The sequence below is a fragment of the Phalacrocorax carbo genome, chromosome 1 (genome assembly GCF_963921805.1).
Source record: "Phalacrocorax carbo chromosome 1, bPhaCar2.1, whole genome shotgun sequence".
NCBI classification, from domain to species: Eukaryota; Metazoa; Chordata; class Aves; order Suliformes; family Phalacrocoracidae; genus Phalacrocorax; species Phalacrocorax carbo.
In genome coordinates, this window is record NC_087513.1 from 73,869,260 (window position 1) to 73,890,989 (window position 21,730).

The 21,730-nt window shown below is 41.1% G+C and overlaps 1 protein-coding gene across 16 annotated transcripts in view; it reads left to right on the top strand.

Annotated features, from left to right (window-relative positions):
• Window positions 1-21,730, top strand: part of SOX5 (SRY-box transcription factor 5) — a 722,172-nt gene that overhangs the window by 694,586 nt on the left and 5,856 nt on the right. For all 16 annotated transcript variants that reach the window (XM_064459677.1, XM_064459668.1, XM_064459692.1 and 13 more), the window contains 3 exons: window positions 10,279-10,387; window positions 11,715-11,888; window positions 18,213-18,429. In XM_064459677.1, the coding sequence (XP_064315747.1) occupies window positions 10,279-10,387; window positions 11,715-11,888; window positions 18,213-18,429 (500 nt within the window). The remainder of the gene's footprint in view (window positions 1-10,278; window positions 10,388-11,714; window positions 11,889-18,212; window positions 18,430-21,730) is intronic.

Sequence of the window (21,730 nt, forward strand, 5' to 3'; positions counted from 1 at the left end):
GAAATGAATTCTGTCCCTGCTCTCCCCTCAGGGAGGAGGGGGATATTAAGAATCTCAAACCCGCAGATCCTGCTGTCTTTGAGAAATAAAACACTGGAGCTCACTTTACTAAAGGCATAAAGAGGAGCTGGTTTAACACATGGGATTTAAATTTCTCTTGCAGTAGAGCATTTTACTTCAATAAGATTTTTTTCTTCCCCTAATGGTTAAATTTGAACCAGAAAGTCAAGGAAAAACTAAGAAGAGAAGAACAGGGAGGAGAAGAAAAGAGAAGGGTTGGTAAAACAGTCTGACCCCATGCCTGCTGCCGACACTGACAGTCCATGGGTCAGACTAGAGTTAATAAGTTGTAATGATTGAAACTGGGAAGAGCAGGACCTGGAGCAAGCCAGGCTTCCCAAACAGGAGAAACCCACTGAAAATAAGTCCAGAGGAACAGTACTGACATCATAAACCAAATCACTTTGTAAGAGTTAAAACCTGCCCATTTTCATAATCGCCATAGTATTTACTGGAAAAATACTTTAGCATTCCCAGTGAGTAGCAGGGGCTATATTACCCACAGACATTACATACACACACACTTATCCCTGCAAGTTCAGCAGACTGCTAATATATATGTCCTGTAATTTGTAGCCTGCTCTATTCCTCACTGGCCTGTAAAACACTAGGAAAGACGATCAGTGTAATATTTTTGTTCTCTTCTCTCAGTGTGAGCAGAAATCCTTCTGTGTGGAATAATTATTAGACCAGGGAGTATCTTGCAGACAATGGACTCCTACAGTCCCACAACACAAAAGTTAGCATACTATCCTAACAACTGTATGTCCCCTTCTTATTACCCTTTTCCCTACCCGCTTCCTAATTTTGTCTTATTGAGTTTTTTTGCCAGCAGAAATTCTCATATGCGCGTTGCAGTCCTCTTTGTTAATGCTATCAACACAGAGCAGACCGTTTTCAAAAAGCATGACAAGAAGGCGAGCAGGTATTATGTCATCACCCATCCATCACCCTGTATGTCAGCCTTTCAATAAGTCCAATCAGCAGGCTCAACAGGATCATTCATGTTCAAGGATTCCTCTGTTCAACAGGGCTACTGTATCCATTGTCATTTCTCCTGAAACTTTTCTCAAATTTAATTAAAAACACATGTCAGGTTTGCACACTGCAAAGATCGAGATTGTTTTTGCCCAGTGCTGGTAACTAAGCATTAAACATTTTGATTTGCTTCAGCTGAAAGTTTATTCCTTTTTCCTTTCCCTCCCCCCCTCCTCCCCCCCCCCCCATATTTTTTTACCATTTGCTTTGTGGAGCTTGTGTATATTTATATTTACAGCCTCTGCATTTAATGGCCACATTCCTTATTTTCACAGATGGCCAGTGGAAGACTTCCCCTCCCCCCTTTTCTTTTAGTAAAGCCTGCCTTTGGTTTTGCTACTTTTGTCACAGTGCCACTACTCTCAGTTAGCAAGTGCCTACGCATGGGAGGGAGAGGTTCTGCAATGAGGATTTTTTTTATTCACCCAAGGACTTTTGCTCTTTATTTTAAAATACCGTGTCCCCCACCCCCGATTGACCATCATCTATTAAATGCCCAGATACATTTTTCAGAGAAAAATTGTGCATGTGTGTGTCCTTAGTACATCAGTCTGGCAGGGATGCATGGGCAGGGTTAGCTAATAAAAAATGACACATACAGAGGGACAAATTCTGCCCACAGATGTGTGCATGAGAGTCCCATTGAAGTCAAGGAGAAGAGCAGGCAAAGAGGCAAGGGAGGAATCCTGGATTCTTGCAGGTGCTGAAGCCTGAGTGAGAATTTCCGTCTTCATTCACTCCAAAGGGCAGAGATTGGAAACATTCACAGGCTAGTGTGGATCAGGGAGGACTGCAGCTGTTTATACCTTAGTGGAAATTTTATTAAGCCCAATAAAGATGGATCAACTTCCTCCTGAAAAAAAAGCCGTACAACTGATCTGGAGTTCTTGTTACGTCTTCTGAGCTTTTTGAGTATTTGGGTTTAAGTTCTAAGCTGTGCCCTACAGCCACGAGAGCTAATTACTTCCTGAGATTTTATTATTATTTTTACATAATCACATGCCTCCAATAGCCAGGGCTTTCAGCACGTTCATTGGCAGCAGCGTCAGTGCAATACCTCTCTTCAGTGTGATAGAGGCTGAGCCTGATTCTTCTGTGAATTGTGTTCACTTAGCTGTGTGGCAAACAGCTGCTGGTATGTTTTGGGGGTGCAGAACTTTACTTTTAATTGTATTGATGCTGATGGTGGGGAGTAGACAAGCTAAGCCTTGCTACATGGCTGGGAAAATGTGGTTTCTTTCTTAGGAGATAGCCTAGATAGCATGTCAGCTTCTTCAGCAGGGCTGGAAGAAATGCAAATAAAGGTACAGCAGCCTTCATAATTTTAATACCTTCTAGGAAAACCAGAGAAGAGTAGTCAATACATCTGTAATACTGCTGCGCAGCTGAGTCACCCATTGTTTAATAAACAATTGCCAGGAAAGCAGAGACTGTGTTCTTGCTTTCTCTTCTCATGCGTGTAGACCCTCTTTCCCAGGATATCCTGGGTGGGTTGTGATTTTCATCTTGTTTCATTTTTGGTGTACGACTTCTCTTCCTCAATTAACCCTTCCTTGCCTTGCTGATCAGTTGCAGCAGCTCTTTCTGACTCGCTGTGAAATCCTTCATTAAAATCTATGTGACAAATTTAATCCAGAGATCTCAAAACTCCTCACAATGGGGGAAAACGTCACGATCTCCATCCTGCTTAGTTGGGAAAACTAAGGTGCAGCGACTGAACAATTCACACAGTTACAGAGCACGTCAGCCCAGAAAGCAGTCTACAAGAGAAACTGGGTCATGTAACTCAACCTATTTGCAGCCCGCAGATTACAGCTGGATCTGGTAGAGGTCGATGCCTATGCCCACACTGTAAAAACAACTGTAGGAAGGGAGCAGTGTCTCATAATTCTTCTTTGCTTTTGTTTTCCTTTTTATTTCTTCTTCAAAGTAATGGGCTGGGCCAGCCCTACCTGCATTTTCATTTTAAAATCCTGACTTAACACTCTCTCCCAGAGCTCATAACCAAAGAAAAGGAGGACCTCACTTCCCATCAGTTTGTTTCCAAGTCAGATAATATATTTTACTGAGGAAATAATTCTTTCTTGAATAAAGAATTTAAAAAAATATATATCTTGGGGACCTGACCCCTGCCAAGTTTTTGAGGATTTTCCTCTCTTTATTTCAGTGGACTCTGTCTTGTCTTCAGTGCTTTGAAAGGTACTGACTTGAGAGCCCTTAGAAGCCCAAGACCTACGTCCACATCCTATGGCAAAGAAAAAGACTATACAAATTTCAGCAAATTCCCCCAATGATTGGGTGTCTGTTACAGAGAGGAGAGTAGTTAAACGTCTGGACTTACTTGATCCACCTGATTATTTTTTTTCCGTATAACGCCTCATAGGACACCACTCTACTGAATCCATATAGCAGTTCGTATAGATTACAAATCAGATGCAATGATTTCCAGGCAGTATTGAGCCAATCTGGATTTGAGTGTCTGCCATAAACCAAAAGATGTGGTTCCTTTACAAAGCAATGTAGCCCCGATTAAGACCAAATCTAATAATTCTGAAAGAAGTACCATAAAATCAGGAAGAGGCACAAATAAAGAATGTTATTTTATTTTCTTGCTTCTAACACTGCTTTTAGGTTCTGTGGGTGGATTATTCCGTGAAAAAGAGAGACCTCAGATAAGCAAGACTGAAAGAGCTGAGGGGGTGGTGAATGCATTGTTTCTTCATACTCAACTTTGATGCAACAACAACAAAAAAAATCTCCCGAATGATAAATTGCTGTGACATTATAAATAATCTTTCATCTTCTTTGGTGGTCCACAGAGTTTATATAATTGGAAGGCTAAAACCCTCCTTTGTTGTTTCTTCCCTTTTCATTGCTACAGTAGAAGACTATAAAATTGTGCAGCCAGAAGGGTTTTAACAATTACTGAGTCAACATTTGAAAGTCTCACTGTATTTTATCATTTCATGCATGTGCTTTTTATGAGTTTTACAGCCCTGCAAGCATTACTTAAGCAAGGTCTATTGTAATGGTGGATCTGTAACTGCTCTTATTTTTATTTTATTTTGCTTTTCCTAGTAGCATGTGCCGTCAGCAAGAGTCACAGTTCCACACTCACAAAGAGATTGCAAGCTTGTGGTTCTAATTTTTAGATAAGATTCAGGAGCGCTAGTTTCATTTCCCAAAACTGCCAGTCTTACTAAGGAACCTTTGGCAAGTCACTTAATATGTGACTCAGTTTCCCACCTGGTAAACAGAGTTAATAATATTGCCTTTCTTCGTGGCTAAGTTTTGTGGTTAAGTTCACTGATGAGTGCAAAACACTTGGGCAATGTGATCTGTTACACAGAAAAACCTGAATCTAAATAGAAGATCCCTCAGAAAAGATACAGAAATTCTCTTACAGCAGTTATAGGTGTAACATGATCTGGACCGTAACATGGTTTGGACTGAGACATAGACAGTGCGCACAGTACCTATTTTGAAGTACCATGGCATTAATATGCAGGAGTAGAGCCTGGACTGCAAATAATTCATCATGTGCAAACCTCTGGGCACACCTCTCACTACTGCCAGCGGTTCCTCTAAGTTCTTCCAGCTCTCTGTCATCCGTAATGCCTACCTACCTCATGTTTTCCACATTTTGAAAGACTGTGGATGAAGATTTTGTAACACAAGCTATTCTGATGTTTATTATTGCAAGAGGCAGAGCAATTGCACGGAAAAATAATTTTTACAAAAACTTCACTCATGTCAGATGTAGGATAAGACTCTTCACTTTTTTGGAGAGCTGAGGAAAATATCATTGAATGGATAACACCGGCAACAACAGTGTGTCTGATAATTAAAGATGTTTTTCTCTCATAAACAGAAGTGAACTTTCATTGGGGGATCATAGTCTAGCAGCTGATCTGCCTAGTACTTCAAGATTTGGTACATATTGACCAAGGTATGTGTCTGAATGGTTGATATTTAGTGGGGCTTGCTGAGAGAAGACTTCTGCCTCAGCACCACAAACCACATTATATGCTGTCAGAGGCCCTGCTCAACAACCTAAGATAAAAACGAACTTATCAAAACTCAGTCTATTTGAAAATACCACCTTTATAGTTTAGACGTGGGAAGTTTTCCCACAGAGTAAGATGGTAAATAGCTGGACAAACTGCACTTGGAGAGGGAGGAGGGAAATGGGACACTAAAAAGGACAATAACAGGCAACCATCTGTTTCTTTTTACGTATTGACACTGAAGGGAACAAAGGTAGCAGGCACTCTGTCCATCAGTGTATTTGTAATTCTTAGGTGCAAGAACTGAGGAGCGAGTTTCTCCTTGCAAGCCATATGTAACCGTGTTTGGCTTTCTCCAGCTACTCTGCAAACACATTTTTTTCGCCTGGCCTTTCAGTTCACTTGGAATAAGAAAAGCAGGAATGTGAAGAGATGTGCCTGTGCCTGAACACTCCTCTGGTGTTCTGCACTGGCTGTATCTCTGCAGGCATCAAACAGAGGAAAAATATGCATATCAGGGAAAATGGGGGTAGGGTTAGGGGAGCAGAAAAGTGAAGAGTGGACTGCTTCAGTAAAACTGCTAACCTTGAATTATGCAATCGGAAGAACAGCTCTTGCCAAAATACAATTCTAACGGAGTTCAGAGTACTGTCAGTGTTTGCCAAATACCCCAGCCAAAAGGATGTCTCAAAGAGGGGGAGGAGGGATCCATTGCCATATGCCCAGCATTCACAGTATTCTGGAAGAACTGTGGAGTCCTTCAGGAGTGGAGGCGTGCGCATGGTCTCAGGTGCACCCTGCGTGTTGGTACCACAATCCAGCACAAGACAGGAGCCACAAGGTTGGAGGGGGGTAGGCAAATATATCAGAATGTCTTTATTTCTCAAGCCTTCCAAGGTTTTGCTTCACGTTTTTATTGTAGTGGGAGGGGTTCTGGCAAACATTATCAGGCTGTTCTACATATGTTTTGACTCTTCTTGTTTTATGTTTCTTCTATGAAAGAGACGGCAACCAAGTTCTTGTCATTTTTAGATCAATGTTTTGTTAAACTATGACAGCTATCCATGACAGAGAGCCAAGTAACTTTTGCAGCTGACCATAAAACTGAGTCTGACTTGCGGTGCTTAGTCATATTTTATATATTTTTTTTCTGCATGACACATTCCATGTGCGTATGTGTTTTTCATTGTTCTTTAAATATAATTAGAACATAGTTAGGAGCTGTGGTAAAAATCAATCTTCTCCAGCAGATTACTTTCTTTAATTAATAAAGTTTTAGAAACTTCTCATCACATTGTGCCTATTGATGAAACCTCTCTGGTTATACTTTGAACAATTGGGCTATTGTGAAATTGATTGCTCTCTACAGTATTATCTTCTCTGGTTTGCCCATTACAATTTTGAATTATCCAGATAACAGAGCTATCGCTGCCCCTACAGAGAGTCTCTCCTACAATCCAATAGAAATGACCATTAGGGTAGTTCTTCCCAACCTCTGCCAAAGTTCTTCACAGAGGAAAAAGATGTTTAGAAGATGACTTTCAGCCTTCTGGGAAGAGATTCCTGTGCCTCTCCTGCAAGAGCAGAAGCATTCCTCACCATTTGCTTCAGTGCTTTATGCAGTCTGATTTTTAGCAGGTCTCACAAACAAGACTTCACAGCACTTCCCTGGGTCTGGACCAGCCTTGCCTGTTCTTCCCAGCAGTGTTGGTTCTAGGCTGCAGTTGGTGCCACTCGTGCATTGCTCATAGGATGAATACCATTTTATACTTGGGGTGTGGGGCAAGTCTGAAATGAAGGGATTATCATTCTGGTTATTTTCTTGTAGCTTTAAAAGCCTGATAACATGTATGATTTCATCAGCTGAACTCTCTTCCCTGTTTCTTTCTCTGCCCAGCAAGACAATTATATGTAGAGCTTGATATAATGATCAAATAAATTTAAGGCATAGTCCAGCATAGTGTGCAGGAATGTGCCACTGCCTCCTGAACTGTAGTGCTGTATCACAACTGCTTCATTAAAGTTGCTGTTGAACCCAACATGCATGTACTCCACGTGTTATCACTGGGTGGTACCACAGCTTGCTACTGTTTACACAGCTAATCCGACACATCGAAGTGGTGGCAGTTTTGCAAATGTGTAATTTGCTATTGAATTAAGATAATGATGATAAATAGATCCTCCTTTTGTGTAAACTTGAAACCATTGTGGATGTTTTGTCTGAAGTTCTTAAATAGGTTCTGTGAGAGGAGGCTGGGCTGGCAGTGTCAGCAGGTTGCCAGTTTATTTGGGGTCAGGAAAGAAAAGATTTTTTTTCCTTTGGAGCTTCCATAAATGCTTTCTCCATCAACGGCAAGACTCAGTAGTAAAGGTAAAGAGATGCTTCCATCAAACAAAAAGCAGTAAGTCATCAGCTGAGTGCCTTCAAGCAAAGTACAGGAATGCTGCTTAGCCCCTTTCGAATATTTTGTAATTGTAAAAGTATTTCAGTACTCCAGGAGTGGGGAAAATCAGTTTAATGGGAAGAGCATAGGACAGGAAATAGGAGCGCTACTTACATATAGTTAGGCTTTTGCATCCTGCCAGGGTGTTGCTGATCTCTTTCTGCTCTCCTAATGCTGTTGCAGAGTCTTAGGAAAGAGCAGGCCTTAGACTTATTCTTGCCTGCATACTTTTTAAACATTTCTAAACATTAACACAGAATGTTGTAAAAGGCTGTTTCGACATCCTCTGTTTCAAGAGCAATGTCGGGCAGTTCTTTTTAACTGCCACCTTATTGTTGCTGATTGGATTATATTGTCATTCGCTATGTTTAAGAAGCAGGGAGAAAATTGTCATCGTGTTTAAAGGGTGGTCTCCCTGGTCACCCATGTTTCAGCTTTCCGGAGAGCCACCTCCAAGCGCTGGGGCTGAGCAGCGCAGCCCAGGAGCTCAGCACTCATCTGGTATTCCTTTGCAGCCCCTCTTCGATCATGCCTTCACTCTCACTTCATCTAATGTGGCTGTACCTCAAAATGCAAAACTTTGCCCAAGATGGATAGCGGCAGAGCATCTGTAGGCTTGTTAAGTCAAATTCTGATAAACGAGCCGTACCCGGTGTGTACCTCGCAGACAGCATGCCGGAGTATTCGCTGACCTTAAGACTCAATCAGATCATGTCGGCAGAGTGAGGTTCTGAATGTAACTGCCTCCGACTTCAACAGCTGCGTTTACTGCATAAAGAAAAAGCTGTTAAGCCTGTGCCCTTTGCGCTCCCAGCTCTGTTTCTCTAAGAGGTTTATACATGATTCAAGAAAAGTCTGCAACAGAATAACTCCCCTCCCCCATAATACACCCAACAAGAGGAGATGTTCTTTTATATTTTACATTGGTGGCAGCATTTTTGAATGATTTCTGACAGAAAATTTTTGAACTCTATCATTATGAAGTTGAGGGTAAATAGATTTTTTTTTTTTTTTTGAGGAAAAACTGTTGACTTGGATAGTTGAGATCCATTTGAAAGAAATACAGTCAACTTATTCCTGACTTTCTGTGCTGATGGCTGCTTTGGAAATGAGAGCTGAGTTAAAACTGGTAGATCAAAGCGTTTGGTAAAGCTAAATGCCTGAATAGTTGAGGTGCCTATTCGAAGCTTCTCCAAGCTTCCTGGGTCTGCTGTGCCTGGAAGTGTTACAGAAACCCTTGCTTGGTGTAGGCTGACTCTTCTGCATTACCTTTTCCTGCAAAAACCGAGAGGATAACTCATCTTGCACGGTTTCGGTGGTGATGTGTCACCAGGAGTGCGAAAGGGATCCACAATGGAAATGTTTGTGAGGAGAAGGAAACTTAACCTCATGTTCCCTAAACTGTGCGAGTGTATGAAGTTGGCAGATGAGACTCCTTTCTAACTCTCTCAAGAAAATCTCTGTGAAATGACTTATGTGAATTTGAACTGTTCTTTGAATTGCAGATGCAGGGACATCACATTGCGGGAAGCGTTTCTGTATTCGTATTGTTCTCTTTTCTGTTTTCTTCTATAATACAACCCAGTGACATTATTAGGCTACATAGAATAGTTGCAAAGTCTCCAGTTGCCATGTGAAATCTGAAAGTTTTTTTAGTTTGTTGATCTTTTACAGTCATCAGGAGTGGAATAGAGCAACAAAACAGCAATCTTGCAGGAAGAAGCTCAAAAGAATTTTTTCGACTGGAGCCACTTTATTATCATTCCGTATCATGTCATTTTCTTAGTTTTGCAAAAGGCACAGTGCCTAACATTTTGAAATGTTAGTATTGCTTTCCTGAAAGATTTATTTTTAAGCATACGATTGTCAGGAAGGTGGAACATTTATGAGTAAAATTCATTGGGAAAACAAAAACAGTTGGAAAATGGAACACCTTTGTATTTGTAAAGCCAAACAATTCAGGGGGAAGCGAGGTGTTTTGAAGAGAACATTGGAATTGATGGCCCTGGCATGTTGTTCTGGCAACGTCTTTAGACACCGCTGCAGCCTGACAGAGTAATTGGCAGCACGCACTAGCCTGTTGCAATCCAGGGTTCACAGATAGTTCTGACTAGATGAATGACGGACGGGGTGTTAGTAGGGTTGGGCAAACAGTCTGGACAAGAACACAGACCGCTGCCCAAGTATCATGCTTAATTCAGGCTGACCCTTTCCCAAGGCCTGAATAAGTTTGAACTACAGTTGGGGTATTTTCCCTATAGGCTGCTTCCTAAAATATTGCCTTTTAAAAAAGAAAAAGGGCAACGTCACCCATGTCTCCGCACTTTGATTGCAGGCTGGAAATAGAGTAAAACAATAAATAAATTGCAAAATAGCGTGCATCATCTAAACTTCAGTCCAGCTTGGCCGTCCCGGGAACATAGAGAGTTGAAGTATTTTTCAGATGTGCAGCCAATTTTATCATGCCTAACTAAACCAATCTTTTCAACACTATGAAGTTTGCTCATCACTAGCTAATAAGCATGTTTTAGAAAGGACTTGGTAGAGTCTGCAACCATTTCCCTTCCAGAAAAAATATTATTATGTATTCTTAAATACGTGGCTCAGTAAACTGTTGTGAATGAATTGTTATCCGTCTTCCCTATCAACCTTCTAAATTACCTATGAACTTTGCAGTTACAATATTTGATGATTTTTCTGATTCAAATCCCGTCATCTTGCCCATATAGGACAAAACAACACTGGAGACCCTGACTCAGCAACTGGCAGTAAAACAGAGTGAAGACGGGAAGTTTAGCCACGCAATGATGGATTTCAACATGAGTGGAGATTCTGACGGTCAGTACAAATGGCTTACCCTTACTTCCAGATTTGTGTGTACATGTCAACGGGATCTGGGGGGGAATCCAAGTGCTTTGGAGGCCTGTGAGGAGTTAGAGCGGTTAGCAATAAGTGGCTATGAAACAAGGCAGGAAAAAAATGATTCATCATGTGGTGTTTTAAGTCTGGAGGTGATTTTTAGCCTTCTCTTCTGTACACTGCACTTCTCAAGAGTGGACCAATAATACATTTCTGATGGTAAAAGGGAATACAGGAGGCAAATAGATGTGGGATAAATGAGATCACACAGTGAGTCCATGAATTACGGACCTGATCATCCAGAGGTGATATACGCTCTGCACCTGTAGGAACCTTCTTGGTCTGGTGAAGCAAGCATAATGTTCGTTTCTTTCTCTTCTATTGCTTATGTTGTTATGGAGAGGTAAGCACAAAACCAGGCAGATGTATAAATGTTCATTTGTTAGTTAGAGAATTGCTTAAGAAGAAACGCCTGATGTTGCCGTATATCATCGCCTTCCCATCACAAAAAAGGTAGAAGATAGGTAACACAATATGACCAGCATTCAGTAAGCACGAAAGGAAGAAAGTAAAAAGAAAATCTACATTCATAAGTGTTGGTTTTACATTACTAAGTACTAAAAGATTGTTTAGAAAAGCTGTTTAATTGTTTGTGTTGAAAAAAACAATTGAAACTCTTCATCAAGTCTACACTATGTGATACTGAATCAATAGAGTAACTAAAAACTACGCAATAGGCTGAGAGAGCTGGGGTTGTTCAGCCTGTAGAAGAGAAGGCTGCGGGGATACCTTATTGCAGCCTTTCAGTACTTAAAGGGGGGACTATAGGAAGGATGGGGGTAATCTCTTTAGCAAGGCCTGTTGTGACCGGACAAGGGGTAATGGTTTTAAACTGGAGGAGGGTAGATTTAGACTGGATATAAGGAAAAAATTTTTTACTATGAGGGTGGTGAAACACTGGCACAGGTTGCTCAGAGAGGTTGTGGAGGCCCCACCCCTAGAAGCATTCAAGGTCAGGTTGGACGGGGCTCTGAGCAACCTGACCTAGTTGTAGATGTCCCTGCTCACTGCAGGGCGGTTGGACTAGATGACCTCTGAAGGTCCCTTCCAACCCAAACCATTCTGTGATTCTATGATAATATGCAATGTATGGTATTTCCTACTGCTTCAAGTAGAAAGACAAAATGCCATTAACCTATTGTAAACACTGACTCATTGAATGTGCAGCACCTGACATAGGTTACTGATGGCAGATGAAGCTGCTTAATGAAACACAAGCTGGGAATGTTTTTCTCTTTCTTTTTAGGAAGTGCAGGAGTTTCAGAGTCTCGAATTTATCGGGAATCCAGAGGTCGTGGTAGCAATGAGCCCCATATCAAGCGCCCCATGAATGCATTCATGGTGTGGGCTAAAGATGAACGGAGGAAGATCCTTCAAGCCTTCCCTGACATGCACAACTCAAATATCAGCAAGATATTAGGTAAGAATGATAAAGCACTGTTCCTTCAGTAGCAAAACTCAAAAAACTTTCAGCCGAATAGAGCTGAGCGCCTGGCACAACAGAATTACTGTCTCTAGAACATCTATTTTGCTACTTAATCACTGCACCAAGGACAGCAGTGATACCAGCTTTCACCGTGCTGCCCAGCGATATACATTAACCATAACCTGAAATGTTCTTGTGTCTTCGTAATTACTGAGATGGTGGTGGTGATTTTGGTGCAAAAGCATGAACTGAATAGACAAAACCATTTCATGTCATCAGGCTGTTGAACAAGCAGAAAATGACTGCTATCATTTATTTGCCCACATATTTCATCTAACTAGATTCTATGGGGTAGCACGCCACAGTATTTGATTTGTGCCATAGCACTTTCTGTTCAAATCAATGGCCATAGGGAAAAGGTCCAAAATATATCTTTTTATTTTATACACTGACAGTTTTAAAGGATTTTTATTACGTTCCTGTTATATTAAATTTCCCTTTTAGTACATGATCTCTATCACAAGCTGCTTTTATTCTAAATATTCTAAAAAGAATCCTGAAATCAACAGAAGAAACATCAGAACTAATTTCCATATCCTACACTCTTCACATCCCATTCATCATCTACTGAATTCCAAGTCCAACTTTTCACTACTTGCTCAAATTCCCAGGCCACGTTCTGTCATAAGTTACTCCTCTGTGACATGCTGAGTGATATAGAAGGTGAATGATGAGGATCTCTGAGGCCAATGCATTACTGTTCTGCAGAAAAAAAAAGAGTCAGTGACCAAATTGGAGGTGTTGCATTTTTACTGATAAGGGCTGTGTTGCAGCACCTAAGCATCCCTCAGGCCAGTGGGTAAAAGCTTAAGCAGGGAACGTGTTTACCTGGGCTGCAGGTCTCATTGGTTTTGCAACTCGAGAGATGTAGCGCAATTGTAACGGCAGCATTAACCAGCTGCGGGGCTGGTAAATGTGCTGAGTTCAGACTGGTCAGAGGTTTGACGTTTAGCTTGATGAGAGTGGTATTATGAAAATTTAGCAGGGGGCAAGTGGAAATGAGATAAATTGGTCAGAGAGGCAGAATGTATTGGCTATGGATGGCAGATGTGACAATATTAACCCATGATTAAAAGGGTGGTACAAGATGATTAGATTAGTTATGGGAACAGGATTAGAAAGCTAAATTGGTTATGTTGATGGTAAAATAACCTTATACTGTTTAAAAGGGATTATACTGGTCAGAGGTGTATGATGTGATTAGACTGAGGACAGGGCAGTAATAGTTTTGGTCTGTTTCTAAATTGAGTAGACCTGGTTAAACCTGTTTTTAAATAATCAGCTTCAGAAATCTACAAGATCATTCTGAATGGCCCTTTTCATATAGAAAGTACAAAGAGAGCTTGATGTTTTCCCTCTTAACTGATTGTTTTGGATAACAACCTCCGACAGCACACTGCTAATTCATTCTGCTTAAAACAGGCGCTTGAGCTGGGCTGACATTTTACGCAGTCTCTGGGGATCCTGGTTGACATTTTAAAGGGCTTCTAAGCATTTTATAATACCCTAAAATCTGGTTTTAATAAGCCATTCTGCTGAAATTGTTAACATAAGGAATCACCTTTTACTATTTGGCGCTAGATCAGGGAGATATGGGGACATCTTTTTCTGATTAGATATACAGTAGTTGGAGTAAAATGTGCAAATTCATTACAGATCCTGTTGAGGTGACAGACAGTATAGCTGACTCCAAACTCTTTCTGTTTTGCTGCCAGATATGGGGAAAAGCAAGGTCTGAAGCAGTAAGAGATGATGTTTCTATTTCTTTCCAGCATCACATTTAATTTTTTTTATCCCACCTTATGCAATGGAGAGGGATGTCCTGACGCCTTCTTTCATGACAGAAACATTACAAAGGTCTTCCCTCAACTGCAAAAGGCCAGTCTTTTGAAGTCAGCAGGGAGCTCTCTGTTAACTGGCATAGGATGAGCAACTAGAAGCTTACAGTTCAGCCAGGTATTAGGGTCTCTTTATTAGAAAGCCACAATTTTTCCTTACCATTTTTTAGCGACACTGATACACATCGAGGTCAGAGAGCTCGTTGTCACGGAGAGTAGCTTAGATTCAGTTGTCACTGATCAAGGGTCATTTTCATAGTAAAATGAGAGGAGGTGCCCTTCCCAGCACTAGAATTCTCTAGGGATTATGTTTGACACTGTGGTATTATGTTTTGAGCATAAAAATTAGATACATGGATTTGTCACTAAATTCATCTGTGCATACGTTTGTCATCCATCTGTTCATTGCAACTTAAACTTGTGGATAATGATTTTTTTTTAGTAAATTGTTAAAAAAGTGCTAAAATGGGTCTGCTGGACCCTATCAGTTTAATAATGCATTGTTTAGATATTTTTGTAAATATTTAATTAATTTCACTGAGAAATCTACATGAAGAGATTAGGAAAAGATGAACTTAAATACTACCTTCAGAAATTCTCTCGTGGATGTGTGTGTGGATACAAACCTATCCATATACCTATACATTATACAAGTGTTTGTGTACCTGAGGATATTTTTTAAATATAAAGTCGGCCTGATTCAGATACTCAGATTGGAAAATGTCAGTCTAATGGGCTAAAAGTTAGGCAATGTTACAAACAGCTGAAAATTCTTGTCAGAGGCACTTGGCTTAAAATCAGCGGTAAACAGAGCTCCTAACCCCACCTAGTGCATGGGTGCTTGTGCCCAAGCACAGGTGCCGTGCCACACATGGGGCATCTCCTTTGTGCCCTGGACTCTAACAGCTGGCTCTCTCCACCCGTCTTCACAGTCGTCATGTGGGCACAGCTCTAATTACCCTAGCTCACTTTGGGGGTAGGAGCCACGTTTGGTGCTGCAAAGTCTTACAGTTTTCTCATTTGTTTTCTAACTACCTCAGCCACCATATCAAGGAGAATTGTGCAAGAATCCCGCTTGTCATTATGTATGCATCCAGGGAGAGGAACGGGTTCTCATTTTCGTAGTGAAAGAGAAAAGCCTTGCATACTTGACCCACTCAAAGCTTTCTAACACAGACGGTGGGCAGAAAGCTCACCCAAGAGTGTAAATCTTCCCTTGAAAAGAAAGATTTTTCAAGATTCTTCAATCACACTTCGTTTAGGCTTGGGCTTGGCACTGTGCATAGGTACCCATGCCTGCCTGTGTGTGTTTCTAGACACACAAAAAATGGCAGATAAAACTATTACAAATTTATTTTGTACAAACACAAGGTGATGTTGATTGACAATACCCATTCATACCTTAGCTTGCCTGTGGGTGCAGATTCAAAGATCAGAGTTATATAGTCTTCAAACTTTCAGAATTTCAGATTAAGACTAATCAGAGAGTTGGCTGGATTTTGTGTATTACTAAGAAAATTAGTGAAAATGATAGAATGCAAAAAACCAAGGGTTTATCATCAGAAAACGTGCCCTTTTTCAGAATTTATTTTGGCAGCATTGTTTGGTTAATTATTTATGATACTTCAAAACGTACTAGTAAATTATATTTGGTATATTTTGTAAAAATGGTAAAGTCATAGTAAGAGGAGATATCACTGCAGAAGGCAGATATTAAAAATTTGCTAGGAAAAGAGGTGAGACTGCCAGGATTTTTGTCGTGTTGAGCTTGCAGCTTAGGAAGGAAAAACATAACGAATGACATTTATGTATAAATATTGTATGTGTAACTGTATGTACAAATATTATGCATCAAAATTTCAGGTTTTATGGCCCTGATCCTGCAAAGACTTTTGTTTGCCTAAATTCACCCACTATTTACAGATCTATTCACATGAGGGGGTAGGAATCCTTCTGCCCAGATCTGACCGTGGGATTGCAGCTAGTGAGCTAGCAGAGCGAAAGAGGAATTGTGCTGGGCTAAAACATTTTCATGGCAATTTTGCAACAACGGAGTTTAATTTCTACCTTTCTGTCTGTCCATCTGCCTCAAAATATATCTGAGTTCCTACATTGCAGATCCCCTCACAGCATTATAAAGCAAATGTCAAGATTTGTTTAAAGACTGATGTTTTCACCTTTATTATTCATAAGTGAAAACTGATTCATCAGCAGGAAATGGGGCTGGGGCTGTTTTCCTAAGCCACTGGGACTACAGCAGGTCTGTGATTGGAGGTCTCTAGATTTCGGCTAACTTTTTTGATTTTCGTCATATGCTAAAATGTCAGTGTGCCAGTGTCTACGAGGTAGACATCTGGGCATCTTCCAGTAGAGCTCATATGCTTTACCCTGAATGCTTAACATCTTTCAAGGCAGGACTTATCTATGTTTCTGTCTTTAGCAGGTATTAAGTGTTTATCACTCTGTCATGTAGCCCAAAATCTAGGAGGTACTACATGTGGAAAGTTGGTGTCACTTTTTCTAGCCACCCTTTGCCAGAAAAAGCTTGGAATAATTTCTCTTCAGGAGGCAAAGCTTCTGACCAGGATTCTGGCCGCAGAGGTTTGTTGCCCTGTGTAACACAGAGCCCCGCCACAGATGCCTGTGCACAGACACTACATATGTATGACATACAAAGTGCCACGCAGGAGTTTTAGTCCAAATCCTAGAAACCATCTAGTCACGCTTATATGGTGCTGCGCCTGAGCTAGTAACAATGTAATTAAGCTGCTTCCCATTCCAGAACTAGCTGGAGGATCTCTGCATGCTACGTGTTGCAAACATCATGAAAAATGATGGTTTTGACTCCAAAGTAATATTTGCTAAGAAAGGGACGTCCATTACTCCTCTTCAGAACGAAGACATCATTATTTATGAATCGGTTATGTCTAGGTGTGAGGTCAGGCTGTACCAGCCTGTTAGCCCATTGCTCCAGAAGTCTAAACTGCCAGAGGCTCCAGAAGTCTAAATATTCAAAGAGCAATGGAAAAAATGGTGTCAATAATCAGAAGGGGCCTTTCTAGTGGGAACCAAACTGTTTTCTTTCTTGGGAAGGGATAACTATGCTCTCTATATTCCGAGTCTTAGGGGCACAGTGAGCTAAGACCAGCCTGAGTAATAGCATGAGCTAAGTACAGTATGAGTAACTATAAAAAATGAAGAACAAGAGGAAGTCAAGTATGACATATGACATTATGAACCCATTAAATTGAGAAACTATTCAAACTTTTTTTCCAGTGGGAAAATTGACTATTTTCCAATAAAGTTTTCCTTCTAGGCCACATGTTTCACAGCTTGGACCATTCCGATTATTTGAAATATGTCTTACCCCGAAGCACTTCTATAGTTCGTGGAAAAATAAAATCGGATAACTGATTCAAGAAATTTTACTTTCTGGTCCCACGTTATGTCCTGTAAGAAATATTAGTTTATAAATTTCAGGAGGTATTTGAAAAAAAACGTCATGAAGTCCTCATTATTTCCCTGGCTCAAATATCTACGCTAACATAGGCAGAGTGTCAGAAACAAGACTGCCAGCAATGAATCCGTAGCGCGGCTCTGTGGAGAGGTGTGTTCCCAGTGCTCTTCCCTTCATGACACATACTAAATTCTTTAAGTTGGAGCTGGCAGTGTTCACCAGGACTTGGTCTTGGAGTTAAAGCCCCACTGAGACATATGGGTTAGTATATAGCTTTTAGAGGCATTGCTTCAGGGTCTCTGCAGGCTCCTGTACCCAGCAGCACAGCATTTATATCAGTTGATATTCTGCTTCTCACAAACCTGGAAGCTAGAAAGATATGGTATTTGTCATGAGAGACTAAACTGTAGACACGTACATGTCCAGAGTTCATGCTTGATCCTGCCATGGTGGAGAACAGTGACTAGATTGCAGCACATGGGAGCGGTGCCTCCTCTAGAACAGGAGGTGAAAACAGGCCCATGCCCAAAGGAAAGTGGGGGCAGGGGCACGTAGCAGAGCAGACTCTGTGTATCTAAGGCGTCTTTGGCCATTCCACTAAAACAGACTGCCTCATTTTCTAAAACAAAGTGTCAGAGATTGCTCATTGTCAGGATGATGGTTTTACTTCCCACCTGAAAGACATTATAATGTGGATAAGTTTCAGTAAAATATTGAGTCAAAACCTCCAGTATCATCTCTCTCTGCCTCTTGGCCATACCCAAGAGGTTTACCAGTCAAATACAAACAAGACCTGACGCCTGTCTAGAAGCTCTGACAGATTCCCAGCCCAAAGCGATATGACCGTAGGTATCTTGTTCTGGGTGACCTACTTGTTTCTCTGCCTTTCAGTGTTTGTGGATGAGTACAATCTCATTTCTCTGTTTTTTTGTTGGTTTTTTTTTTTGTGTGTGTGTGTGACAGGATCTCGCTGGAAAGCTATGACAAACCTAGAGAAGCAGCCATACTATGAGGAGCAGGCCCGACTCAGCAAACAGCACCTGGAGAAATACCCAGACTACAAATACAAGCCAAGGCCGAAGCGTACCTGCCTTGTAGATGGCAAAAAATTACGCATTGGCGAGTACAAGGCTATCATGCGCAACAGACGCCAGGAGATGAGGCAGTATTTTAATGTTGGGTATGGGACCTTTAATAACTACTGCTCATTTCAGGGGAAAAAAAAAAATCAGGGAGAATTCTTAATTCAGGGTGGTAAATGTTATATTTTATTGGCAAGAACATTATATATTGCTAATAGAATATGAAGCTTATACTTTAAAACAATGTGTTCCAGGAGGAAGTTAGGCAGTTAGGGATTGTTTTGTTGGCTCTGCTACATACTCATCCTACAGCTTTGGCCAACTGTCTCATTTCCACTCTGATCATGCAAAAGGAAAAAAAAAAGCTTAAGATTTTCCAATGAAATATAAGTCTTCTAATAAAGCCTTACATATATACTTTATTATGATGCCTGAGAGAGTACATCTGAATGAATCTGTGATAGTGTCTCTTCATCCAAAAGCCAAAAATACAAGTTTGCATTCAGTATTATCTGTGGCAAGTGGTCTGCAAAAGGACTGCTGAACGCAACTGAACTTGAGCTGGAATATGGGCTTGGCTCAGTTAATTCGTGTCAGGCATGAAGTTGTCTGCATTGTTCATCATAATGGCATTTGTCATAGTAGGGAATGTCTTCTGGTACAGTAAGCTAAATGCTTTGTGTTGAGCATACATTTCAAGAAGACTGGTTCTGATAAACAGCTAATAGATGAGCTTGATATGATTAGATTAAAATCTGCCTAGAAAACTAGGATATATTTTCCTTCTGCAGAGACTCCTTAGTTTTGGTTACAGCAGATCAAAAGAATCGGAAGTAATCAAATATTCTGCAATATTTCTGTGTTCACTCCAGAAAATTAAAAGCTACACAGTGGTCTTAAAAAAAAAGCAAAACCAGCAACAAGAACGACCCTCAGAAATAATGGAATTTGTGTTCTGTTTCATCTGAATTTGGAATAATTTTAATGTTAACTGAATTGCACGTCTCTCTAGTTAACAGCTAAAAGTAGCAATAAAGGAGAGGATATCTGTCCAGCAACTGTTAAGTGTCATCAGACTGTGTTTTAAACAGCTACAGTGTGCATTGTTATAATAAGCCGCTCAGCAGAGAAATTTGAGCTGCTTAACCCTGTGGTGCTGGCAGGTCCAGTGATCCCAATGGTAAGCACAGAAACAAACACAGGGAAGTCAGCCAACATTTGGCATCAAGAGATTAAAAAAAGAGGAGAGGGGCCTTCTGGAAAACGAATAGGTGGCAACAGAGCCCCCAGAACACTGCTTATCTGGTTAACATGCATGCTTCATCATGGGAAAAAAATTAACCTTGTAACATTCCGCACATTATTTAGCTTTCCAAACAAGCCTGACATTGAAATCAAGACATTTCAGGAGATAATTTGCACTGGGGCATTACAGCACAGAACCTGGGGTGAAATCTTTATAGAAATCACTGACAAAGCAGCCAGTGACTGCAGTGGGGTGGGTCAGTGTTTGATGCTGGCAGTCACAGCACTACAGTTGCATTCCTGGTTTTAGTTCCCCATCCCAGGACAGGTCATTTAGGGCTAAACTCCTAAACACCAGTCCAGCTCCTGCCTGGGCATCAAAATAAGTTGATTGGGTTTACAAGACCTGTGGCTATGCCAGCTGCCGGGACATGCAGAAAGCCTGTCTGAAGGCATCACAATGGGAAGGACTGGGCATTTTTTGCAGCTCTTGTGCTTAGTTCTTCTGTGTGTCAGTGTCCTCATCTTTAATGGTGGTAGGGTAAGCTCACCTCACTGGGCTGCTGAGACCCCTAACACATCAGTATCCGAGAATTGCTTTGAGATCCTCTGGAGTGGACATCCTATAGAAGTGGAAAAATACTATTCTTAAATTATTTAATATTTGAAAAGCACTCTGAAAAGCACCATTTAAGTGCAAAGTGTTCCTATTGTTAAATATTAAAAGCAATTTAAGTGTGCTGAATCTTGTTACAGAAATGCTGACTCCAGAAAACAAAAGCCTTCCTATTGAATTAAGAATAAAATGCAAATTAGATCCGCTCCCTACTTTAAGAGCTATATCTTCAGCTGACACAACTTCTACTTGTTTCAGAAACACGGAAATAAGGACTGTGCGGAGGGAGGCCTCGCTCGAATGGCAGGCAGGAAGTATCTGAAAATGCAGCAAGCGATTCCAAACAAATGTAAAGCTGTTTGGCAGAGGAAAGTCTTTCAGGATCACTGTACTGTGCAAGGCTTATGTTACAGCCAGGGCACAGGCAGGCAGGGGAACAGGGGAGGGTTTCATTCTTAATTAAGAATGTTCATCTCAAGAGACTCTGCCCTGTCTCCTGTGGCAAGGCTTTTCAGTGCAGATGGACACACCGCTGATGACATTACAATGTGCAGCATGTACTGAAGAGTATTACTGCAATGGAATTACTTCATGCAGCAAGGAAACAAAAGGAGCATGAATTTTAAACCTCTAGGCTTGTTGGGACCCTGAAGCTTCTCAGGGAAACAAACACTGGTATAACACTGCTAGTGTTCTTGATGCAAAGGGAATTTCTATGGCCTGGAATAATTCTTCTTTCATTACTGCAGACAGGTTTCCAAGGCTTAGACATCGTATAAAGGCATCCTGTAGAGGATTTTCTCAAATGCTCATGTTGCTTGCTTGCTTTTTATTTATTTTTAAGTAAAGCATGCTTCCGTTTTAAGTCTGCCTTTTTCCCAATTGTATCCACCTTCCTTCAAAGGTTCTGCTTTTCACAAGTGCTGCTCACTGTGGAAACTATCACCTTCCAGTGGGAGGCCCTTAGTGATCATCCTATAAACCCATGTTGGCCCCAGAAAGCCCACTGTTCCTCTCTCGAATAATGGTCAGGTCTCTGGGTGAACATGGAGTAAACATTGCCTCTTCAGAGACACCCGCTTTGCTTTCTCCTCATCCACTGGTACTTCCCTACAGCACCTCCCTGTTCCTGTGCAAACTGTCTAGTCCTGCCAGCAGCTTGGATTTTTTAAAAGGAAGATTTTTAAAATACATGTTTTTTAAGTTGGACCACAATTGAAAGGATGTTTGGTTTTGGCTGGCAGCTCATGGGGCACCCAGTTTACCCAGTACAGATGTTTGCGTCACAAGCAGGCGAGCTGAAGCTGTGTAGTTCAGGTACAGCTAGCGATGTTTACAGGGATTGGGGTTTCTTATCAGTGAGGTTGGTTTGGTCTTGATGTTCTATTTCAAGAGTGTCAGTCGGTGAGTCTGGAATATTGATACAAGGGTTGCCTTGCATGGGCCATCCAGGAGCTTCCTCTGCATGCCCAAGAGCATATGCTATGGGCTTGCAATGTGCTGTTGTACTTGCCCTCCCTTTACTCCTTTCAGTATTC